The 24147-nt window shown below is 42.6% G+C and overlaps 1 protein-coding gene across 1 annotated transcript; it reads right to left on the minus strand.

The window, feature by feature from the left end:
* Nucleotides 1-28: 28 nt before the first annotated feature.
* On the minus strand, nt 29-23292 carry xrcc1 (X-ray repair complementing defective repair in Chinese hamster cells 1). Its single transcript, XM_071383225.1, has 17 exons — nt 22884-23292; nt 22419-22511; nt 19645-19752; nt 19300-19458; nt 15348-15425; nt 14732-14855; nt 14439-14539; nt 13552-13720; nt 13124-13379; nt 12451-12567; nt 6657-6741; nt 6390-6498; nt 3756-3795; nt 2547-2683; nt 2180-2270; nt 1853-1928; nt 29-1109 (listed from the first exon to the last, which is right to left on the minus strand). Exons 1-17 carry the CDS (start codon nt 22932-22934, stop codon nt 1002-1004), a joined length of 1902 nt encoding a protein of 633 aa, XP_071239326.1. The 5' UTR covers nt 22935-23292; the 3' UTR covers nt 29-1001.
* Nucleotides 23293-24147: the final 855 nt, after the last annotated feature.

The raw sequence follows: 24147 nt of genomic DNA on the forward strand, positions 1-24147 counted from the left end.
GGTGTACAATTCATTAAAAAATGCATTATTTTAATTAATCAAATGTTTATTTTTGGGGAGAAGAATCTGAAAGCAAAGCTAAGATGCTGTAATAAACAAGTCGAATCCAGACAGGAAAAATAAGGATGATGAACACATATCACATACTTACAAAAATAACCAAGCAAAAACAGGACTTATTGGATCCTCACACAATAGTTTCTGTTTACAATTCAAAAAGCATACAACATGAATAAAACAAAAGTACACGTAATTCTACAGCACTACATGCTACAAATTACACTACAATCCCATGCATTTGCCCAAAGCGGACTTGCTGAAAAATAAAATAGTAAGATGAGAGGAATACCAACCATTCCTTGAAGCCTATTTCATGTTCCTACATAGCAACAAGGACAAAGGCCTTATTTTCTATTCATATTTCGTGGTCGTTGGCCTCGATTGTCAGTGACCTTAAATAACTAACAAACACCTGTACGCCTGTAAACGGCACCCTATTCCCTATGTAGTGCACTACTATCGACCAGGGCCCATAGGGCTCTTTATAGAGAATAGGGTGCCATTCCGGCTACACCTAGATCTCTTTATGTTGCTCCTAACACATACACTCCCCTCTATCAAAGCCAGTGGCTTTTCAGGACATGATAACTGGAGTTTTGACATGGACCCTGAGGTAGTGGAGGTAAAGCAGAGATATGTTGTTTTAAAAAGCCCTGAAAGAGAGACAGATAGGCGAGTTATTTTTGTGCACCGGTACCAATAAGTCTTTGAAGATATGCCATCTCTGGTAGGGAAACCATTTCATCCATCTCTCTGGATGGCCTCAGGTAAAGTTAAGGCATTTGTACCAAAATGGCACGTTGCTTGGTTTCATTTACCTAGGGATCTGAGAAGAGCTAATGTCTATGGCTTCAATGTACACCTCTCCTACCCTTTTGGACAGGTACAATACTGTTGTGTGTGTGTTTGTGTGTGTGTGAGCACGTTGGCAAATGCAAGTCTCAAGGGACAACAGTGTAGGGCTGATATGGCAGCGTCTTCTGTCGATCGTTGATGGCAAAAATCCATGTGGGTTTGACAAAGCTTAAATTACCATTCTCCATCAGTGCCTGTGGCAGAGAGAAAGCGAGAGTGGGAGAGAGAGAGAGAGAGGGGAAAATATATCAGGTGGGAATCTGTTTAATTATAAAGGGGTAGAGACTGAACCCTTGGAGGGCATGAGGGTTCGCTAGCCAATATTTAAAATGGTACAGCAAATAGGTCAACAACATATATATTTCAATAGCTAGTGACTTGGCAGAGGCACTTTCCATTGCAAATGAGCTTGCGTGGAATACAGACGTCCGTGTAACAGACCTACATCAAAAGGCAACTAACCACGCACGTCCAATATCAGATCAAACATCAGTGATGTACAAAAAAGGCCCCGGGGTAGGTAAACATCGCATCAAAAGATTCTCCATGTCCTAGAATCTGATCTTTTAAAAAATATAAATAAACCTTATCCAGGAAAAATGTACTAATTATTTCACTTAAGATAATCATGTAGAGTGTCAATGTTATTTCATTCCAAGACTTTCAATGAGGAAAATATCATGATGCATTACTCTCTTTTTGGGAGCAGACTGTGAATTGATCACTTTACATAGATGACTAGCATTCTAACTCCCTGGAGTCATTACCTTTTTTACAAAGACACCTTTATAAGTGTGTGTGTGTGTGTTACACAATCATGTTTGTGGTGTGTGAGTGTGCGCTTGCCTTCTCGTGTATCACTCTAATATTTGTGTGTGTGTGTGTGTGCGTAACATCAAGAGGTCTTTCGAGGAAACAAAAGGGAGGTCACACTTACGTCTTCAAAGGAGTCGTGCCATCCCTCGCTGGTGACAACAAACTGGACCTGCTCACTCATGTAGTCCTCCACCTCCCTGAAGAGGGGGGGGAGAGGGGAAGAGGAACAAAGAAAGAGAGAGAGATATGGGGAGGGGAAGAGGTTGAGGAGAGTGCCAAAGCTACCTGTCTCAACGGAGATCCAAACACTGCTTTAGAAAAGGTACAATGACACACAAGCCCTCATCCGCTGATCACTTGCATTAACTCTAAAAGTACTAGTAAAGTACTACTGTTACAGGAAAATCTACCCTACTCTCATTCTGGAGTCAGTCTCTCTTCTCCCTACCCGTTGAAGGCGATGATGTACCGCAGGAGTAGGCGCCTGTCATTGTTGGGGAACTTGCCGTAGAGGAAAAATCGCTTTCCAGTTAGGAAATCTAAAAAGGGTAGTAAGAAAATGAAAGATCAGCATGAGAGCAAGACTCCCTGCATAGCATTACAGTAATCATCATTGTTCATCACTGATGGGGAAAAAGAGAAGAAATTGTCTGCAATTTGACAACTTGACGTTTGTGAGCGTCGTGAAAAACCAGTGTGGCTGACAGAAAAGCACTTTATTGATTTAGAATAACATGAACAATGAGCGAGAACAAACTGCCAGCACAGACTGTACAGAGAGAGGCAGACAAGGTCAGACAGACAAAGAGACAGACCTGGTAGCTCAGGGATGGGCTCGTCCTCCTCGGCCTCAGCGTCAGTGTTCTCGTCAGTCGACCCCCCAAAAGGGTCCTCCTCCTCCACTCCTTTTCTCTCCTTCTCTCCTTTCTTCTGCCGACTCTCGCTCTCCACCCTGCCGACGGGAGAGAGAAAAGTTGTTTATGAAAGGGGGGTTATGAAACTACTGACTGATGCTCTGCTGGTGTCCTTGAATGAAGAGATGCCACACCTGTTCATTACGTTGTGATGCCGCACAACAAATACAACAGACAGAACCAGACATTTCTCCCCACATACAAAACAAACATCCAGGCTCTCTTCAGATTACTGAAAGAGCGAGGGGAATGTTTGATGCAAGACCATTTCAGTATGGCAGAGTTTTAGACTTGTATTGATGCTCACAACAAAAATAGAGACAGCGCCATCCAACAACTAATGAATCAAAATGAGAACAATCTGTGCCTCCCGGGTAGCGCAGTGGTCTAAGACACTGCATCACAGTGCAAGCTGTGCCACCAGAGACTCTGGGTTCGAGCCCAGGCTCTGTCGCAGCCGGCCGCGACCGGGAGGCCCATGGGGCGGCGCACAATTGGCCCAGCGTCGTCCGGGTTAGGGAGGGTTTGGCCGGCAGGGATATTCTTGTCTCATCGCGCACTAGCGACTCCTGTGGCGGGCCGGGCGCAGTGCACGCTGACCAGGTCGCTAGGTGTACGGTGTCTCCTCCAACACATTGGTGCGGCTGGCTTCCAGGTTGGATGCGCGCCATGTTAAGAAGCAGTGCGGCTTGGTTGGGTTGTGTTTCGGGGGACGCATGGCTCTCGACCTTCGCCTCTCCCGAGTCCGTACGCGATGAGACAAGACAGTAACTACTAACAATTGGATACCACGAAATTGGGGAGAAAAAGGGGGTACATTATTATTATTATTTTTTTTTAATAAATATCTCTCTGTTGATCTCTCTCCTACCTACACCCGCCAACATGAGGATCAAGTTATCTTGGTCCCAGACCTTTGTGCTGTCTGGCCAACTCCTACAGTCACTGGGTAACTCCTACGGTCACTGGTCACTGGGCAACTCTGATAGCACAGAGATCTGAGACCAGGCTAGGGCAGAGGCACTGTCAACCAGTAGGAATGGCTTTGACACCCGCTACAGTCAAATATTAATAATATCCCACTCATGTTCATTTGATGGTGTTAGTTACCTCTTCAGCTCGTCCTCCGTATCCATGCCAGACTCATCTTCTGTGGGAGACAGGAGAATAACAACATTTTATTACATGAGAAGAACATAACCTACATCAGAAGCATACCATCTTACTAACCTACATCGGGTCATAACTTAGTCTATACTATGCTGTAGAAACGTTTGTAAGTGCTTCACCCATACCTCTAAGCTTTGCTCTACCAAAATAAAAAGGCCTTGTACTTAGGCCCTAGTTAAAGGCTAGGTTTCCTTAATATGTATTTTCCAATCAGTGCAGATGGAGACAAGGAAAATAAGCTACTTCTAGTCTATTGAGATGCACCCAGTCGCGATTTATTCTTCTTCCCTCTTTCATGTTTTGAGGTACGTGATGCGTTAGTAAAGACGTTCTCGTCTCACTAATGCGCCCGGAACACTTACTCGTGGCCTCACATTACCATAGCAATTAGAATCATGCACAAGTCTCTCGGCAGCGATTGCACTACGCAAGTGCTTCTTTCCGATCTTTCGCTCCCCTTGTCCTCTCCACACGCATCCCTCTCTTCATGTCCTTTTTGCGGCGGTGTTGTCAATCCGTCCGTCCCTCCACGCAATTCATTAAAGCAGTCTGTTCCCAACTTGTCTTCCTCTGTTCTTTCATCCCCATCCTCTTCAGTCTTAGTGGTGTTAGTCTTTCTTTCTTCCTCGGCTAGCTACTTGAGCAAAATGTATTAAGGCGATTGAGCGATTCCATTCACTACATGGTCAAAGAAAAACATTTACGGCAATAACGGCTCTGGTAAGAAAAGGTGACGAAACGAGTCTCTGAAAACGAGTACGGCCAGAGAGTATGTTCCTTTCTCCTCCCTTTCCAACACCATGTCAGGGTCCTTCCATTCTTACACACGTGATTCAGCTGCTATCAACAGTATGTAGTTGTCTGTTGTGAGCACCATTAGCTCATGAGAAAACTGGCAGCAATGATTTACTCAAGTTTATAAATAAGTGGTGAGAATAATGTCCGCTACTAAAATTTGTATCTGTTCTGTTGTTCGTTTAAAAAGCAGTGCTGCACTGAAAATGTCCTTTTCCTCTATCCCCCCATCAGTCAAAAGAACACTCTCTTAGCTCACCTCTCCATTTCCTCTATCCCCCCATCAGTCAAAAGAACACTCTCTTAGCTCACCTCTCCATTTCCTCTATCCCCTTCTTGGAGGCTGGCTGTCCACTTACATTTAGCAGACGCTCTTATCCAGAGCGTGAGTTCATACATTTTCCTACTTCCCCTCCTTCCCAATCCGTTCATCCCTCCTCTCACCTCTATGTCGCTGGTGTACCAGGACAATCTCTTAAGTAAGACATCTTGAGACTACCCTGCTAGCGCCTCTAACTGCACTACAGACATATTGCCCTAGCTAGCAGTTGATCCTCAACGCTAGGCCTATCTCCTGTGGTAGTGTTGATTTACCTTTATTTCAACAGGGAAGTCGTAGGGAGTGAAATCCAATTAAAAGGTTGTCAACAATATTTGAATGAAAGAACGATCAATCAAATTAATGAACTAATTAATGAACTCATATTTTAATGTCCCATATGTTGCCAAGCAGATGTCCCTATGGGACATTAAAGTATTCATTCATTCGTGCATTCTGTAATTAATTCATACATTCAACCCCAGGAAAAACCAAGAGACAGTGGTTGGGGGTGATGCGTTGAGATGCATTTCGATCAGTGATTCTGTCTGTCTGAACCTAGGCAGTGTGTATGATGGAGCTGGGCCATATGGACAAAATTGACTTATTTTCGCTATAACGATAAATCAGTGATAAATGACAGTAAAAACATTTGGGGTGGTGCTAAGGCTGGGCTATATTGACAAAACATGACATTGCGATAAGGGAGCGTGCAATTGGCATGCTGACTGCAGGAATGTCCACCAGAGCTGTTGCCAGAGAATTGTATGTTAATTTCTCTAATATAAGCCATCTCCAATGTCGTTTTAGAGAATTTGGCAGTAAGTCCAACCGGCATCACAACCGCAGACCATTGTGTAGACGAGTGTTTTGCTGATGTCAAAGTTGTGAACAGAGTGCCCCATGGTGACAGTGGAGTTATGGTACGGGCAGGAATAAGCTACGGACAACGAGCACAATTGCATTTTATCGATGGCAATGTGAATGCTCAAGAATACCGTGACGAGATCCTGGAGGTCCATTTTATTAAGGCATGGTGAAATCCATAGATTAGGGCCTAATGAATTTATTTCAATTGACTGATTTCCTCATATGAACTGGAACTCAGTACAAATCAATGAAATTGTTGCATGTGTTTATATTTTTGTTCAGTATAGAACAGTAGCTCTATGAACTGTATATTTCCCGCATTAGTGTTTTGAGCAACGGTCATATGCTTGTGCTTCTCAGAATGCATCTCTCCCTCCACCATGCGCACAGTGGGGAGAGGGAGTGAGAGTCAGCAGCTGACCGCGAAACAGGGACAGGCAGATAGTTTTATAACAGGAATCAAGATAATGCATAGCCTATTACTGTTGACCAAATGGTTTTAGAACAATCTACTGGAACGTTGTGTAGCAAAATCACGGTCATTTGAGGTTTGTCATCCCAGCTCTAATGGAGGTGTGTATAATGGAAACCTGGTTCATCTGCGTCTGTGGAGCCACCATACAGATCCTCCTCCTCTTTCTTGATGGGGGTCTTTCTGGGAGTGGGTTGCCGTTCTTCTTCTTTCCTCTTTTGTGGAGTCTGCCAAGGAGGGAGAGGGCAGTATGGGGGTGGGAATAGGACAAATACAATCGTGCAAATCAGAACAATTACAATTATTTGAAGCAGCATTGTGTTTTTCTTAGGCAATCATGTCATGGCATACTGCTAGGTCATAGAATGGTTTAAGAATCCCATACCCTCCTCTCTTTTTCCTCCTCACTCTCCTCATCCTCCTCTACGTCGCTCCCCTCCGAGCTGGACTCCGCTCCGTCCATCAGGTACCTGGCGGAAAGAGAGGAATGCGGGAAGAAGAGAAAGATCGTTTAAAATAGAGAACTACAAAAAAGGGGTGAGGGGAAAAGAAGCAAAACAATAAGTGGTGAAAACATCTGATTGGGTAAACAAGAAGATTCCCATTAGATGGGCAGCAAAGGGACAATCACACTGGCTGAAATTCTACACAAAGGTTCAAATGTTGGAAGAACAACATCTGAAAAGTGCAAAAAATTACTTCATGTTCCAGACAGACACAGAACAGTCACAGATCACACACACACAGTACCAGAAATCAGCACCATGGACAGCACAGCATCCACATACTTCCCTCTTCCTGTTAAGTGGATTTGTTTTACACTTGGAGGTGGTTCTGTCCCCTACAATGATGTATTTGCAGTATGTAAATTGAACAAAATAAATTAACTGATGCAATACCGATAAATAGATTGATAAGTTTAACATTAATGTGCACCAGATTTTGTATTACCCTTTAAATTACTTGATTGTAGCCATCACGTGTCGCATTAACAATCACCCATATTAACAAAACGTATTTCATTTCAAACTTCACATTTCCTTAGCATAGGCTACTATGCTATACTAAAATGCCTGCAATAAGTGATCGCTATGGTCAGTGTTGATAACTTCCGGTTTATCTTTCCAGCTCTAACGTAAATATATATTTTATACATTACTGTAAATGGAAATGTTGTTTTGCAAATGTTAAAGTGCTACTACGCAGACAGGGTGGAAACACATTTATGCACACTACCTGGAATCTGAGGAGCTAAGTTCCGTGAGGAATTCAAAAGGCGGTCAAACTAAGAAAGTATATGGATTTGACGTCACATTATTTACTGGGCCTATATCTATTCTCAACCTCTACCTCCGTATCACCGTATAGAACATGACATACTGGAGTATCAATGTCATGTGCTGACAAGACAAATGCCCTTTTTGAAGTGGAATCAGGCCATTCACACCAGTAAATAGGTTTTTACGACACCTATCAAGGGGTGCCTGTGTGTCAGTGCCCTCCGAGCCACCCCACAGAAAGGGACTGAGAGGGTCCTATGACGAGCAAGCGTGGCAGTGTCCTTAAGGGAAAGTCCTTAACCTGGTCCGCTCAGGCACGACTAAACCGCTAATGTGTTCTATGAAAAATGTAAGTGGCTTAAATCGCATTAGATTAGGCCGTCCTTGAAGCGAATACATTACGGAATAAAACAATAAGTCTGGATGAGGAGAGAGAGAGGGGCGGCGGGAACAGCGTGTGGCTGTGGCACCCAGATGAAATGGAGCCTCAGCCTCGACAGCGGTGTTGCTAACCCTCTCAAACACACGTCATTCTCAATCAAAGATGCGTTACCTTTTCCACAAACACACGCTCTCCAGCCCCTCAAGTCACCAAGACGACCGCTAAGATGAAATACGGCTATCAAGGGTCATCACTACTCACACTGTTACCGCTCTATTCTGTGCTTTGATTCCTCATATCCTACAGCACTGTTTAGATTGGAAAATGAAAAAGTAGTGTTGTGTAGCGGGTGCACACACACACACACACACACGACTGGCTACATGCTTAGCTTAGAGAGACGGGGTCTGAGACTCTCTGAGCTTCTCAATCCTCTTAGGACACTTCACTTCATATGCAGTGTGGCGAATTACCTAAAGAAATGTATTGAATTGAGTTAAGGAACAGAATTCTCAAAGCTTTACCAGAGGGTAGGTCCTAAAGGAAAAGAGTGATTTGTTTACCTCTGCACTCAGACGTCCCCGGAAGGCTAAGTATTTCATCTGAATTGTGTGGGAAAAGAATATTAGTCTCAATTTCAGGGCCAAAAAAAGAATGAAAGCAGATCAAAACATTTACTGTATGACCATGAGCACATTTAATATGTTAATGTGCCTTTTTGATTAATTACTTCTACAATAAATCAGATTGATCAATATGTCTGATTGTTGATTCAGGTAAATGACGAGCCAAGGGCAGACTAAATATCAAATAATAAAAGTATCAAAAATATAGTGGACTAACATTGTGATGTCGAATAGCTAGCCACTGTATTCACTCGGCTATTGTATTCAAATTCACCTCTATTGGTGACGTAACCGTGACAACAGCACTGTGATCCATTCATGGTCAATACGATCATAATTGCTCCAATCATTTTTTTGTAATGTTTTTTTATTTAAACTTTATTTAACTTCTCATTTGAAATGATGGCCTACCAAAAGGCCTCCTGCGGGGGATTATGCACAATCTGAGGGGAGGAATAAAGTTGTATTTTATCAGTTAAATTTGTCCTTTCATACGAAAATTCCAATTAAGAAAAGGTCAAGGGCTTTACTGGAGGAAAATGGTTATTTGCACAACACTAGATCTTCATCACAAGTTGTTATCTAAGGTAATAATGGTAAAGAGAAAAAAAACTATTTAGGGAATAGAGTGCAATTTGGGACGTAGCCTAGGCCTGTGATTGCTAAAAGGGAATCTAAAAAGGTTTCCGAGGCACTTCAGATGTTACCGACGGACACTAACGCAAAGTTTACTTATGTATTCCCCATTCATTCCATTTTGTTGCCGATTTATCTTGATGCCACTTGAGGGAAGTGTGCTAGCGTGTGCCCCTCCTCTCTTCTTCTGTCCCCTCCTTTCATTTTGAAGTGTTCTCGTAAGGACAAAAGGCCCAAAACATAGCAGTGTTTTTCTGGTTTGAGTTGGGCTGTGTGTTTGTGTACGGGCGTGACGACTGTCTCTCTGTGTTTGAGTATGCGTGTGTCTACGTCTGTGTGTGTGTGTGTGTACGAGCACTAGTCTTCTTCAAAGGAAGTGGACCCTTCAATTACCCATAGCAGATGCAGCTTTTAAATAAGAAATAAATCATTAGAGCTCCGCACTCCAAACAAGAGCTGCACAATGGAGACGAGATGGCTTGGATGGATGGATGGATGAGGAACGAGGATAGACGAGTGGAAGGCGAGAGGGATTCTCTATAAAAAAAGGAGAGTGGTTTAGGGAGATGGTGAGCAGTCTACAGCAGAGGTCCGTAAACACAGACAAATAATGGTGGTAGTGTGTGTGTGTGTGTGTGTGTGTGTGTGTGTGTGCGTCCCAATGTAGAATTCTGATGCTAACGCAGAGAAAAATACACACAATTAGTGTGTTAATAGCTCAACAGTGTTAATTGGACTTATTTCCGCAACACCCTCTTACAACAGTACTTGATCATTTCGGCACACCTCTTTCGAATTAGATGAGCGGATATTCATTTGTTTATGAGGGCCAATTACAGAGACATGATGTCAATAGTGTCAGACTAAAGAAAATTAGCGCATTGTACAGGAGTAGGGAACAGTGTAGAAAAACATGGTGGAGGTGACTGATGCCAGGCACTGGGACCTGACCTAGCCTAGAAAGTACCAGACCTGGGTTCAAATACATGCATATTTACACCGAACAAAAATATAAAACGCAACATGTGAAGTGTTGGTCCCATGTTTCATGAGCTGAAATTAAAGATCCCCAAAAATATTCAGACCCACAAAAAGCTTCTCTCAAATTTTGTGCACAAATTTGTTTACATCCCTGTTAGTGAGCATTTCTCCATTGCCAAGATAATCCATCCACCTGGCAGGTGTGGTATATTAAGAAGCTGATTAAACAGCATGATCATTACACAGGTGCACCTTGTGCTGGGGACAATAAAAGGCCACTAAAATGTGCAGTTGTCACACAACCACGCCAGCGCAGGACGTCCGCATCTGGCTTCTTCACCTGCGAGATCGTCTGAGGGGGGTGCTGAGGAGGGTTTGTCTGTAATGAAGCCCTTTTGGGAAAAACTAATTCTGATTGGCTGGGCCTGGCTCCCCAGTGGGTGGGCCTATGTCCTCCCAGGCACACCCATGGCTGCACCCCTGTCTAGTGGGAAATCCATAGATTAGGGCTTAATTCATTTAAATTGACTGATTTCCATATATGAACTGTAACTCAGTAAAATCTTAGAAATTGTTGCAGTTGCGCTTATATTTTTGTTCAGTGTAAGTATTTGAAAATACACTTCTGTGTATTTGAGTAATTTGAAATACACAGCCCAAAACAACTACTTTAAATATAAGTAGTTATAAATGCATGTTAATACTTTTCAAATGTATTTCCAAATATTTAAAAAAATGTTTGTCAAAATACTTTGTTTGAAATGTATTTGAAATGAGGTCTTACTGAAATACAAAATAGTATTTGAAACCAGGTCTGGTAACTACCCGTGGAAGCAGTGATTTCACCTCAGGCGACAGACAAGAAGTGAAGGCCTTATGTGAAAGGCATTTTCACTTTGAAGAGTGGTGCGGTAAGAAACGCCCAAATACCCTTTCCATATTATGAGGCCTTGCTTTGACTAACTCGAGAATCAATACACATAGTTTTGACTGAAGAGAGAACTTCATTGAGCCCGCTTGTAGTGACAAGAATCATTAGTAGAAGTTAGACAATCCATCACAGCAGGCTTCAACTCTTCAAGGTAACACTATTCAGTGAGCTGCATAGGTACAGGTAAAGCCTTGGCAATAGGTGCTTTTATAAACACCATTAACTGCCATCTTCACTTAATTGGCTGAATTCAAAGACGATTATTATGGCTGCTTTCTGATAGAGAATGGGTGGCACAGAGTCAAAGAACCCATTAATTTGAAGCAGACTTTTCAACACCACATCTTCTTTCAATTTTTATAAACTCAGCAAAAAAAGAAAACGTCCCTTTTTCAGGACCCTGTCTTCCAAAGATGATTCGTAAAAATCAAAATAACTTCACAGATCTTCATTGTACAGGGTTTCAACATGCTTGTTCAATGAACCATAAACAATTAATGAACATGCACCTGTGGAACGGTCGTTAAGACACTAACAGCTTACAGACGGTAGGCAATTAAGGTCACAGTTATGAAAACTTAGGACACTAAAGAGGCCTTTCTACTGACTCTGAAAAACACCAAAAGAAAGATGCCCAGGGTCCCTGCTCATCTGCGTGAACGTGCCTTAGGCATGCTGCAAGAGGTATGAGGACATTGCAATAAATTGCAGGCAATCTCTACACTGTGCGTTACAGGGAAGACATCCTCCTCCCTCATGTGGCACCCTTCCTGCAGGCTCATCCTGACATGACCCTCCAGCATGACAATGCCACGAGCCATACTGCTCGTTCTGTGCGTGATTTCCTACAAGACAGGAATGTCAGCAATGGCAAGCGAAGAGCCCGGATCGCAATCCCATTGAGCACGTCTGGGACCTGTTGGATCGGAGGGTGAGGACTAGGGCCATTCCCCCCAGAAATGTCCGGGAACTTGCAGGTGCCTTGGTGGAAGAGTGGGGTAACATCTCACAGCAAGAACTGGCAAATCGGGGGCAGTCCATGAGGAGATGCACTGCGGTACTTAATGCAGCAGGTGGCCACACCAGATACTGACTGTTACTTTTGATTTTGACCCCCACTTTGTTCAGGGACACATTATTCAATTTCTGTTAGTCACATGTCTGTGGAACTTGTTCAGTTTATGTCTCAGTTGTTGAATCTTGTTATGTTCATACAAATATTTACACATGTTAAGTTTGCTGAAAATAAACCCAGTTGACAGTGAGAGGACGTTTCTTTTTTTGCTGAGTTTACCATCCTCCCCTCTCCCTCTCTCTGCCTCCCCCTCCCTCCCTCCCCTTACCGTTTGAAGGAGATCTTCTGCTTCCTCTTGTGGCAGTCCAGCACCCACTCCTTCCGGACGATGACGCCCCCTGCTGACTTCACCTGGCTGTACTTGGGGGTGTTGGAGAAGGCACAGCTGGATGAAGCAGATGATAAACCCTTGGTTAGCAAAGCTGTGTCTCAGATGGCACTCTATTCCCTATATCGTGCACTACTTTCGACCAGGGTCCAAAGGGACCGTGGCTACATCCAAATATGGCACCCTAGTCCCTGTATAGTGCAATAAATAGGGTACCCTATGGGATGCAGGCACTGGAGGGAAGCCAGGGACAGCCCACTGCTACTATGGGAGAGCGTGATTAGGGCAATGTGGGTCACATGGTCTGCTTTGCTTCCCATGCTGTTATTGTGATACTCCTGTAGTTACACTAGTCTTGGATGTATATGGAGAATATACTTGATAATATTACTCCTAAAAATATTACTACCACTATAATACTAGCCCCATTGTTGGTTGTATTCCACACAATTCTTGTTGACCTGTTTCCAATATGTTCTTACCTCACTCTATTACCATTTTCATGCATCTTTAATTGACCAATATGAATTCAGATTACAATAAGAACCCAACTAAGGAGTCCTTCTCAAACTACTACCTCCCAGTTCCAGCACCCTCCATCTCCTCCACTCACATGAGGTGTGTGGCGTCAGGGGTCCAGTCAGAGTGGTACTTGGCCCCCATGGCCAGGGCCTTGTCCCTCAGGTCCCCCCGGAAGGGGTTCTGGAAGCCGCTCAGCACAAACACCACCCCCTCCATGATCTTGTTGAGGGGAACGGGGGCCTCGGAGGAGCTGGACTGGGCTTTGGAGGGTTTGGGTCTGGGCTTGGCTTCTGGTTTGGGCAGGCTCTCCTTCTTCTTGGTGTCTGGGGTTTTCTGGGCAGGGGAGGCTGGGGTGAAAAGAATGACAGAGGTGAGGAGAGTGGAAAATAGAATATATAACTATCAGGGTATTTGCATCGATTTATTAAACTTACTTTATTTACACAAGCATAGGTGAAAAAGGTGTAGAGTGAGTCAGCGAGGGGCTGGCTGGCTGACTGACTTGCAGGGTGTCTTTACCTTTGGCAGTGCTGGGGCTGGGAGTACTGGCTGTTCTGGGTTTGGCCTTGGGTTTCGGGGTGGTAGTGCCCTGTTCAGGGGAGTCCATAGGGCTGGGTTTCTTTGAGGGGGGCGGAGCGAGGGCAGACCGGCGCTCTTTACTGAACTCAAACTTCCTCTTCACTTGTGCCTAGGAAATAGGAGGATGGATAAATCGATTTGTCCTTATGGTAAAACCATGACAGAAATATGTACTCAAAGAGCAAAGCTGCTTATCAAAAACTGCTGAAATTGCTTATCATTTCTAGAAGTGGGATAATCGACACAAACGAGCAAAGAAAACAAAACAAGCAAACAAATTCGGGTCCTAATTATGTTTACACTTATGTAAATGCATTTATAAGTGAGTAACATCGCCTCTTGCTTGAAAGAATGATCTCTGAGCATCTGGAAAAAATGTACCACAAGCAAAACATACATACCATCTCTTTTCATTACCGATGATTTACAATGTTTACATTAAATCTATACTACATTAGCTATGAGGGTGCAGTCTACCGAACAATCACCTTGTACCTCTTTTTAAAGAAATCAATATGGTGTCTGCCTCTCAAATGGCACCCTATTCCCTATATTGTGCACAACCTTTGACCAAGGCCCATAAGGCACTTGCCAAAACTAGTGCACTATATAGGAATAGAATAAGGTGCCATTTGGGACATAACTAGTATCATAGCCTGGAGATTCAGGTCAGTTCGCACTAGCCTGGAAGGACTTAATGAATGATTCACCATCAGTTCTGGTCTTAGAGAAGCCAATGATGCATCACTATGGGCTCTGATCAAAACTAGTGCACTATATAGGGATTACGGTACCATTTGGGACACACAGCAAGCCTTGGTCCTTACCTGTGTTGGGGGAGAGTTGGAGGACGGTGGGGCTGAGGAGTGGCCAGACCCAGACTGCAGGGCGGCAACTGCATAGCTGAGCTTCTCATTCTGTGGCGAAACTGTGGGGGGAGAAGAGGTGACGAGATTGTGAGAGAAGTTGGGAAATATTGTTTCACATTTCTCACCCCACCAGCAGACCTTACGGTGCTTTTCGCTCACGTACTCAATCACGCCACATCAATGCGCACCAATAAACCTGCAATGTGAAATTAGCTGTAACTAGGCCTTTAGCTTGAGTACGGTAGTAGTACCCTTGAGCGCTGGGCTGCCTTTGGAGGTGCTCTCTCTGTTGAAGAAGAGGCTGCCTGGCTGAAGACTGGGGCAAGCCGAGGGGGCCTCATCCTTCACCCGAAACTGGCCCAGCTTGGTCAACTTCTGTCAGGGGGCAAGAGACGTTAGTGTTGGGAGAGAGTCTGATCAAGTCAGTCATGTTAGGAAAGCACAGGACATTGTACATAAACGTAATTTTTGATGGTATGAATTCAAGTTAGTTCACTCAAATCAAAGGATGTTTTGCAAAAAATTGTCTACTCTCTAGATGAGTCCACGCCTAGCCCATCTGTTGTGTGGATCCAGCTATATGCCTAAATCCCAAATGATTGGGGAAGACAAGCACTAACTAATAAAACAAAATAAAACAGTGCCCGTTGAAGCATATTACAGGATATGTGCAACATATGGTTGCATATGGACTTATATGTAAGATCACTTTAATGGTCAGAAAATGTGTAATTCAACTTGAGCTAAACTCTGCAAGCATTTTGATTTTATAATATAGTTATATACTGAATGAGTCTATTGAGTCAGTCTCAGTGTAGAGTGGGTTATGTAGAAGAAGGTGAACGATGAGGGCTGAGCTTCTCTTACCGGTGTTGTTGTGGTTGGTGGATCACTTTTGTCTGGTGTTGAATGGAACTTCACGAAGGCCACTCCGTATGCTATGCTCTGAGGGTGGAAAATGCCATTTGTCGTCATGTCATTCCAATCGGAATCATTTTCACAAGGGTGTACAATAGGAACTGTGCTAAGACTAGGGCTGTGACAGTAACTGAATAACCGTGTAGCTGACGGTTATGGATGAAGACTGTCATTAAAATAACCGTTAAAACCATTTAAAAATAGGCCTACATACATTTTTTACTTTACTTTCATGTAGATAAACTTTACTTAATAGCGGGAGTGTTTATTAATGATTATAAGCAAATGTTTTGCTAACAGTGTCTACAAAATGTTCTCCATCTCCTCCTCTTGCCAACTGTCCTTTGATGTTTGAGCAGCTAATCTCTAGATGCAAGGCGGTGGAGAGTGCTATAGGCTATGGCACTTGAGTAAAAAATTCTTTGATGTGTGGACTTTCTTTTATAAAATGGATGTTTTCATTGCTTGCTAGCAAATAAATACATTGTTATTTAAAAAAAGGTTGGATGTGTCTGACTATTCATTAATTATGCAACAGGAGTCGACAAGGTTGTTCTGGCTCTGAGGCCTATAATACACAAATGTTGTGTGGAATGGACAATGCGCCAATCCTCTCCAACCTGGCATGGTATAATTTTATTCGGAATCTTAATTTAAAGACTAATCTACGCTGATCAGGCCCGGTCCTGGCTGATATGCCGCTCTAGACGAGACCGAAGAAAAATTGCCTACCAACGCAAAGTAGAATAGTAACCTGGGCTATACATAGAGTGTCGCCCACAATGCACTTTTATGAATGCCCATGTGGTAGCCTACAATTTTTTTAAGTGGCAATTTACTGTCAATCCCTGTCATTTTGTTAAATTAATTTCTGTTAATGCATGTATTAATTACAGTAATTTACCTTTCTCACTCTCGGACTGGAAACATTGTTTGCGGAGTTCACAACTTGCTAAACTTGTCAGAAATATGATTTGGTTTATTTCATTCCATCATTTACGTGCTCCATGTGAGAAATGAGCATGTGACTAGATGTTGGAACATTGCTGCAGGGACTTGCTTCCATTCAGCCACAAGAGCATTAGTGAGGTCGGGTACTGATGTTGGACGATTAGGCCTGGCTCGCAGTCGGCGTTCCAATTCACCCTAAAGGTGTTCGAAGGGGTTGAGGTCAGGGCCCTGTGCAGGCCAGTCAAGTTCTTCCACACCGATCTCAATAAACCATTTCTGTATGAACCTCGCTTTGTGCACAAGGGCATTGTCATGCTGAAACAGGAAAGGGCCTTCCCCAAAATGTTGCCACAAAGTTGGAAGCACAGAATTGTCTAAAATACCATTGTATGCTGTAGCATTAAGAATTCTCTTCACTGGAACTAAGGGGCCTAGCCCGAACCATGAAAAACAGCCCCAGACCAGCGTTCTCCTGGCATCCGCCAAACCCAGATTGGTCCGTCGGACTGCCAGATGGTGAAGCGTGATTCATCAATCCAGAGAATGCGTTTCCACTGCTCCAGAGTCCAACGGCGGTTCATGAAGTTCCCGACGAACAGTTCTTGTGCTGACGTTGCTTCCAGAGGCAGTTTGGAACTAGGTAGTGAGTATTGCAACCGAGGACAGAATATTTTTACGCGCTACACGCTTCAGCACTCGGTGGTCCCATTCTGTGAGCTATTGTGGCCTACCACTTTGCAGCCGAGTCGTTGTTGCTCCTAGACGTTTCCACTTCGCAATAACAGCACTTACAGTCTTCCAGAGCAGCTCTAGCAGGGCAGAAATTTGACAAACACACTTGTTGGAAAGGTGGCATCCTATGACGGTGCCACGTTGAAAGTCACTGAGCTCTTCAATAAAACCCTTCCGCCAATGTTTGTCTATGGAGATTGCATTGCTGTGTGCTCAATTTTATACACCTGTCAGCAACAGGTGTGGCTGAAATAGCTGATTCCACTCATTTGAAAGTGTGTCCACATACTTTTGTATATATAGTGTACTTGTCCTGATTCTTGTAAATGTCAAATGTAGGAAAGTGCCCAGCTGGGCTTCAGTAAACAAAAATGTCCTTCACCTCACACAGTAGGAAGTCAACGAAGTCCGTTTTTATTTATTTATTTAAATCTTTTTACATCCATTCAAATTATAATAGTTCCTCGCAATATTTGAAAAATCTTAACACTATCCCCCTCGATAATCAGTGTCGTAGATAAATAGGCTGTTGCGTGTATTTGTTTCTATTTTAAGGATTGTCAATTTAATCTTCATACTATAGCATAGCTGTCCCCTTCATACTTTACTTCATTATCTTATAGCCTACTATCAGAAAGCCTAAGGTAGGCCTAGGTTTTTTTATACGTTTTTAGGAAAGGAGAAATATTTGCTTGTGTCTGACATACGCTGGTGGCTTTGATTGACGGGTGCGGGTTGTGTGTGTGTGTGTTAGTTGATTCTCTTAATAGAGTACCACAGAATGAGTCAAAATACCCATAAAACCTATCGTTTTACCACCATTAATTTTAGAAACACTTCAAATAAGTGTTTTGTGTAGACTTACCTTGGCTTAATGGTAAGGTGACTTTATTCAATATATTTGCCGGTATTTTACCCCCCAAAAATGAAATGCTAATTAGCTGCTAATGTGGCTATCATAAAGAACTACAAATGCCATGATGACCTGGACGAGACTGCCAAATCAAGGCAAAGGTAAGAATCTCTGGATTAACTATCTAATGTTAGCTAAATGTAGCAATGAATAAATTGGCTACATTTCTTCAGAAATAACTGTTAGCAAATAACTGTCAGCTAGAGATGACATACAGGAGCTTGTAGGGATTTGTAGTTTTGCATGATGTCTACTTTTAAATTAGAGAGTAAATAGAGGTGAATATATTGCTAAAAGTCACATTGTCCAAGAGAGATTTACATGGTTATCAAAACGTCACTCTAGGGTAAGCCTACAAGAAACACAGCCCTTATTTTAAGTGTTTCTAAAAAAAAACGATGGGAAAAATGAATGGTGGAAAAACAATTTCCCTGTTTGACCACTAGGTTTTATGGGTATTATGGACACCTCCACTGTGGGGCTCTATAGGTCTTTATGTTCATTCAGAAAGTTTCCTAAAGTAGCCTGTTTGGACTCCATCTCTTTAATAAAAATCAAACGCTTCTGTCATGATTTAACCTTGTAAAAGGTCTATTTTCAGACGTTTAGGCTACATTATTTCTCTCATTAGTGTCCTCTCTTTGAAGGTCATATGCCAATGCCATCGAATGACAGCAGCACGGATTGTGATGTTATGCGACTATTTCGGGGGAAAGTGGTAGAAAACCCATCGGACTTCGTTTCAATGATTTTGTGTGTCGAAATAGGATCTGAATAGAATGTTTTTATATGGAGGAAAAAACAACAGAAAAGGACAAGGCAGATGTACAGCTTTATTTTGACTCCGCTAATAAGTAATAACCTAATATTAATAATGATATGCCATGATAATAACGAAGTGCAATAGCTTGTTTTAAATAGGTTTTATTAAGAAGCAGACCCCCCCCCCCCCCGTTATGTCATCGACCATGTACATTGGCCTGGTCAATTACTGTAACCTCAAATTCCAAGACCGTCAAAACCCTAGCTGAGATACTGAATGTAAGCGATGCCATTTTTCAAATAACTTGACTAATAACGCATCGCCAGGGTTGTATTAAAATCGGGCACACCGTAGCAAAACCTTTCGCAACGGAAAACGAAAATGGACGTTTCTTACTGGACAAGTGTAGTTAGTCCCACCCTGTTTCAGTCCGTTTGCTGCCTAATGAATATGACCCTGGTTTACAATAATTTAGGTGGCATCACATACACACCCAAAGCTCTCTGTCCACTAAAGTTCTCTCTTAGTGGTGTGCAGCTCACCTTGCTGTACGGCTGGCTACACACAATCTTCACACGGTCCCACTTCTCCTGGGCCTGAGCCTTCACCAGCTGGTTAGGGCCAAAGAAGCGCACACGGTTGGTGTTGGTGGCGTTACGGCTCTCCGCGGGGGACATGAAGGAGGATGTGGCCAGCAGAACCTGGGAGAGACAGTGGGAGGTTCTCTTAGGAATTAAGCAGCACACTATACCTAATGGTAGTAAAGCCACAACTATGCATTGTCCATAATAAGAGGCAGAGACTAGTAACTTCACGCAGTGCATTCAGTGTGGTAGATATCAGCGAGGTATACAGGTACTACAATATACAGTAAGGAGGTGGCATACCTCATAGTCCTGGTCTTTGACAGAGGTTGAGTGTCCCACCAGCACCTCGATAAAAGCAGACCCTTCATTTCCTATGTCTATGCTGTACACCTGCTCTTCTTTCTCAAACTGAAACGATTGGAGAAAGAGCATGGGTTATTTAGTACAAACTAGGAAAAAACAAACAGGGGAATGCAGTGTCACAGTGCCTTCAGAAAAGTATTCATACCCCTCGACTTATTCCACATTTTATTGTGTTACTGCCTGAATTCAAAATGGATTACATAGATTTTTTCCCACATCCATCTACACACAATACCCCATAATGACAAAGTGAAAACATGTTTTTAGAAATGTTTGCAAATGTATTGAAAATGAAATACAGAAATAACTAATTTATAGAAGTATTCACACCCCTGAGACAATACTTTGTAAAAGCACCTTTGGCAGTGATTACAGCTGTGAGTCTTTCTGGGTAAGTCTCTAAGAGCTTTCCACACCTGGATTGTGCAACAAAAAAAAAAACACAAAAAAAACATTCTTCAAGCTCTGTCAAATTGGTTGTTGATCATTGCTAGACAACTATTTTTCAGGCCTTGCCATACATTTGCAAGTAGCTGTAACTCGGCCACTCAGGAACATTCACCGTCTTCTTGGTAAGAAACTCCAGTGTAGATTTGGCCTTGTGTTTTAGGTTATTAACCTGCTGAAATGTGAATTCATCTCCCTGTGTCTGGTGGAAAGCAGAATGAACCAGGTTTTCCTCTAGAATGTTTTGTGTGCTTAGCTCCATTCCGTATCTTTTTTATAAATCCTTTATGACCATACATTATAGATTTCATAAGGTCTTTAGTTATGGCCTAGTTTCCCCCCCAACATTGTGGTCTGAAAACATGGCTCATGGGCTGTATATGCAGGGGTGTGAAGTAATTTGTCATTCCTGTTGGAATCAAGCTTTACGGAGTAGGGATGTGACAATTGGAAAAGTTTTCTTGTCAATTAACAGACTTTTTATTGGTTTCCATTAAAACTATAATTAGAATGCATCCAATTCCACGTGAATTCACAATGCAGATGGTCTACATGGCGCTTCACGCGGAAAGAGAAAATTGTATTGCTGCTGCTGCTCTTCCTTTTCACGTGGCACATGTAGCTTGTTTTTGTCGTCCAATCACAAGTCATCAAACCGGCACTAGGCTAAAGTCAGAGCTAGAACCTCCATGTGGCAAGTAATTAGCCACTGGACTCCCGAGTGGCGCAGCGGTCTAAGGCACTGCATCTCAGTGCAGACACCCTCTACAGACACCCTGGTTCAAATCCAGGCTGTATCACAACCGGACGTGATTGGGAGTCACATAGAGCGGCGCACAATTGGCCCAGCGTCGTCCGGGTTTGGCCGGTGTAGGCAGTCATTGTAAATAAGAATTTGTTCTTAACTGACTTGCCTAGTTAAATAAAGGTTCAATTATTTGTATATTTTTATAATTAGGAGATATGTAGCCTAATCAATGGAAGATGGAATTAAAATGACAGAACAAGAAGCTAAATGAGAAGGACAGACTACAACACCAAGAGCCAACATGTAAACTGCTACTTAATAATCTGAATGGAGTTGTTACTGTAATATTGAGAAGGGGAGAAACTGTATAGTTAAAGTTATGTCGTTTCAATTAGCCTAGCTAACATTAGCTAGCTATCTGGCTATCTAGCTTAACTAGCGTCTCTTGGTTTGATGCAGTCAATACATGCACTATGTAATCCAGGGCTCTCCAAACCTGTTCCTGGAGAGCTACTGTCCTGTAGGCTTTCGCTCCAACTATAATCTAGAGCACCTGATTATAATAATTATCTGGTTGATAAGCCGAATCAGGTTAGTTAAAACTGGGGTTGGAGCAAAAACCTACAGGAGGGTAGCTCTCCAACTGGGGTTGAAGAGCCCTGATGTAATCATATGAGATGATAAATAACTAGCTATAAGTATTCTACCAGCGCACGTTGACTTGGTCGCAATCTCTCTCCCCTCGCTGCTCCCCTTGTCACTCACATTTGAGCTGCTGCTCTGCTTTTTTCCCTCCTACTAACGTTACAGCATTGTTGCGTTGGGCATTTATTAAACTTATTTTCCCTTTATGATGATGACGATCGGGACCTGTTAGTGGTAGTTATTCAGTTAGGGAGTTTTTCCTTAAGGTTGAAGATCCCAATTTCGTTTAAAAATATTAACTTTTACACACCTAATAGGGAAGATATTCAACAATTGATTATCTACAATCTGCATTCAGAACGAGTGCTATGGTAAAGAACTCGTCAAACAAGACTACCTAAAACATCCAAACTGGAACAACCATCTCAGTACGGGTGTAATAAGTCCAACCACTTACAGATTGGAATAATTTAGGAAAATGTATGTTATTTGTCTTAGATCAATTAATTAATGTGCATGCAGAAACATACAGTATATATTGAAACAAACTATTCCAAAAATCAACATGTAACAAAGCATGCTGGGAAATATGATGGGCCACTCCCAAGTATTTTTCACCATGAGAATTAATGGACGAGTAACGTGTCGAGTAACGACACGCGGTGTTGATTCCACTGCGATTCAAATAACACTTCATTTATTCACTGCAGGTTGCATCAATTTAAATCCAACTGGTGTTAACCCCACTAGAATCAACACTAAGATATAACACACACAACACATTTTAACACCCTCAAATTTGCTGTGTGAATTGGAGTCAGTGAATTGTTAGACAATCCCATGAAAACACAGTGCAGAAGTAGCCTATTACCTGTATAATGACTGAGGTTTGTTTCTCCCCTGGCTTTGCTGCTTTCCATTTTCTGTATGTGTCCGAGCTCAGCAGGTTGTCAGCCTTGTGAGTCTGCAAGGAAACAACAAGAATAGCTAGGACCCCATGAACTGCAATTGCCATCTGGTGTTGTTACCACTGGAAATAGGAGTTACTGTTTAAATTCAAGAAGATACATTTTTGACAACAAAATATTACTGGGAAGTGTAGCTAGCTAACTACTTCGAATGGTGCATGCAAATACTGTACAGTACTGTTCCAATGATTATTTATGTTCTGGTGGGCTGAAAAAAAAGCAATGTACATATAAAGGGCTAGACAGTCGACATTATGCCTCAATCAGACAGCAAGCAAACCTAGCTAGCTAACACGTTAGGAAGCTAACAAGCGGGTTAACGAATACTGTACTAGCTAATTAGTCTAGATAGTAGTTGGACAACTTACATTGTCTTCAGTGCTGCAAGACACGATGTGCTTGAGTTTTATCTCCGGCATTTTGCGCTAGTCACTTAACTTGTCAAAAAAGTAATGCCGCTTTATTTGTGTTTTTTCAGCTAATGAAAAGCTCTACGCTTTCAGCTAGTTAGCAATTGCCTGGTTAGCAAACAATGGAACGCGTTCATGGCTAGTTTATAGCAAGCAAACCGCCTCTAATGCTCCATAGAAGTACACTGTTTAACATTTCTGTGTTTAATACATTGTATTTTACTTCCCTGTAAATTCTATTATCATGTGAAGGCGGACAAAAGCAGCCGAATTGTATTTGGTGATTAAACAGTGACCACTGAATTTCCCCAAAATCCCTCTCAATTCACAACCTCCAACGTAACTTCCGGTTGATATTTTATTTAGCCAATCAAATCAGTTGACGCTCCTTCGTCTTCTTCTACTTCTTCTTCTTCGTGTGGTTTTCCGGCCGACTAGACGCTTTGTTGCGTTTTGCTGCTGTTCACAGTTCGAAAATAGATATACATATTGTTCACAAAAAAGGAAATAGGGAAAAAAGGAAATTGAACAACCATCTCAAATCAAATTGTATTTCTCACATACAACAGGTGTAGACCTTTCAGTGAAATGCTTACTTACAAGCCCTTAACCAACAATGCAGTTTTAAGGGAAAAAAAGAAGAAAAGTAAGATATAAGAAAAACAAATGATTAAAGAACATCAGTAAATAGCAATAGCAGGGCTATATACAGGGGGTACCGGTACAGATTCAATGTGCGGGGGCACTGAGGAAATATGTACATGTAGGTAGAGTTATTAAAGTGACTATGCATAGATAATAACAGAGAGTAGCAGCAGCGTAGAAGAGAGAGGGGTGGGGGGGTGCAATGCAAATTGTCTGGGTAGCCATTTGATTAGCAGTTCAGAAGTCAAATGGCTTGGGGGTAAAAGCTATTTAGGGGCCTCTTGGACCTAGACCTGGTGCTCCGGTACCTCTTGCTGAACAGTCTATGACTAGAGTGGCTAGAGTCTTTGACAATTTTTAGGGCCTTGCTCTGACACCGCCTGGCAAAGAAGTCCTGGATAGCAGGAAGCTTGGCCCCGGTGATGTACTGGGCCAAACGCACTACCCTCTGTAGTGCCTTGCGGTCAGAGGCCGAGCAGTTGCCACACCAGGCAGTGATGAAACCTGTCAGAATGCTCTCGATGGTGAAGTTGTAAAACCTTTTGAGGATCTGAGGACACATGCCAAATATTTTCAG

Source organism: Salvelinus alpinus, chromosome 35 (genome assembly GCF_045679555.1).
Source record: "Salvelinus alpinus chromosome 35, SLU_Salpinus.1, whole genome shotgun sequence".
NCBI lineage: Eukaryota > Metazoa > Chordata > Actinopteri > Salmoniformes > Salmonidae > Salvelinus > Salvelinus alpinus.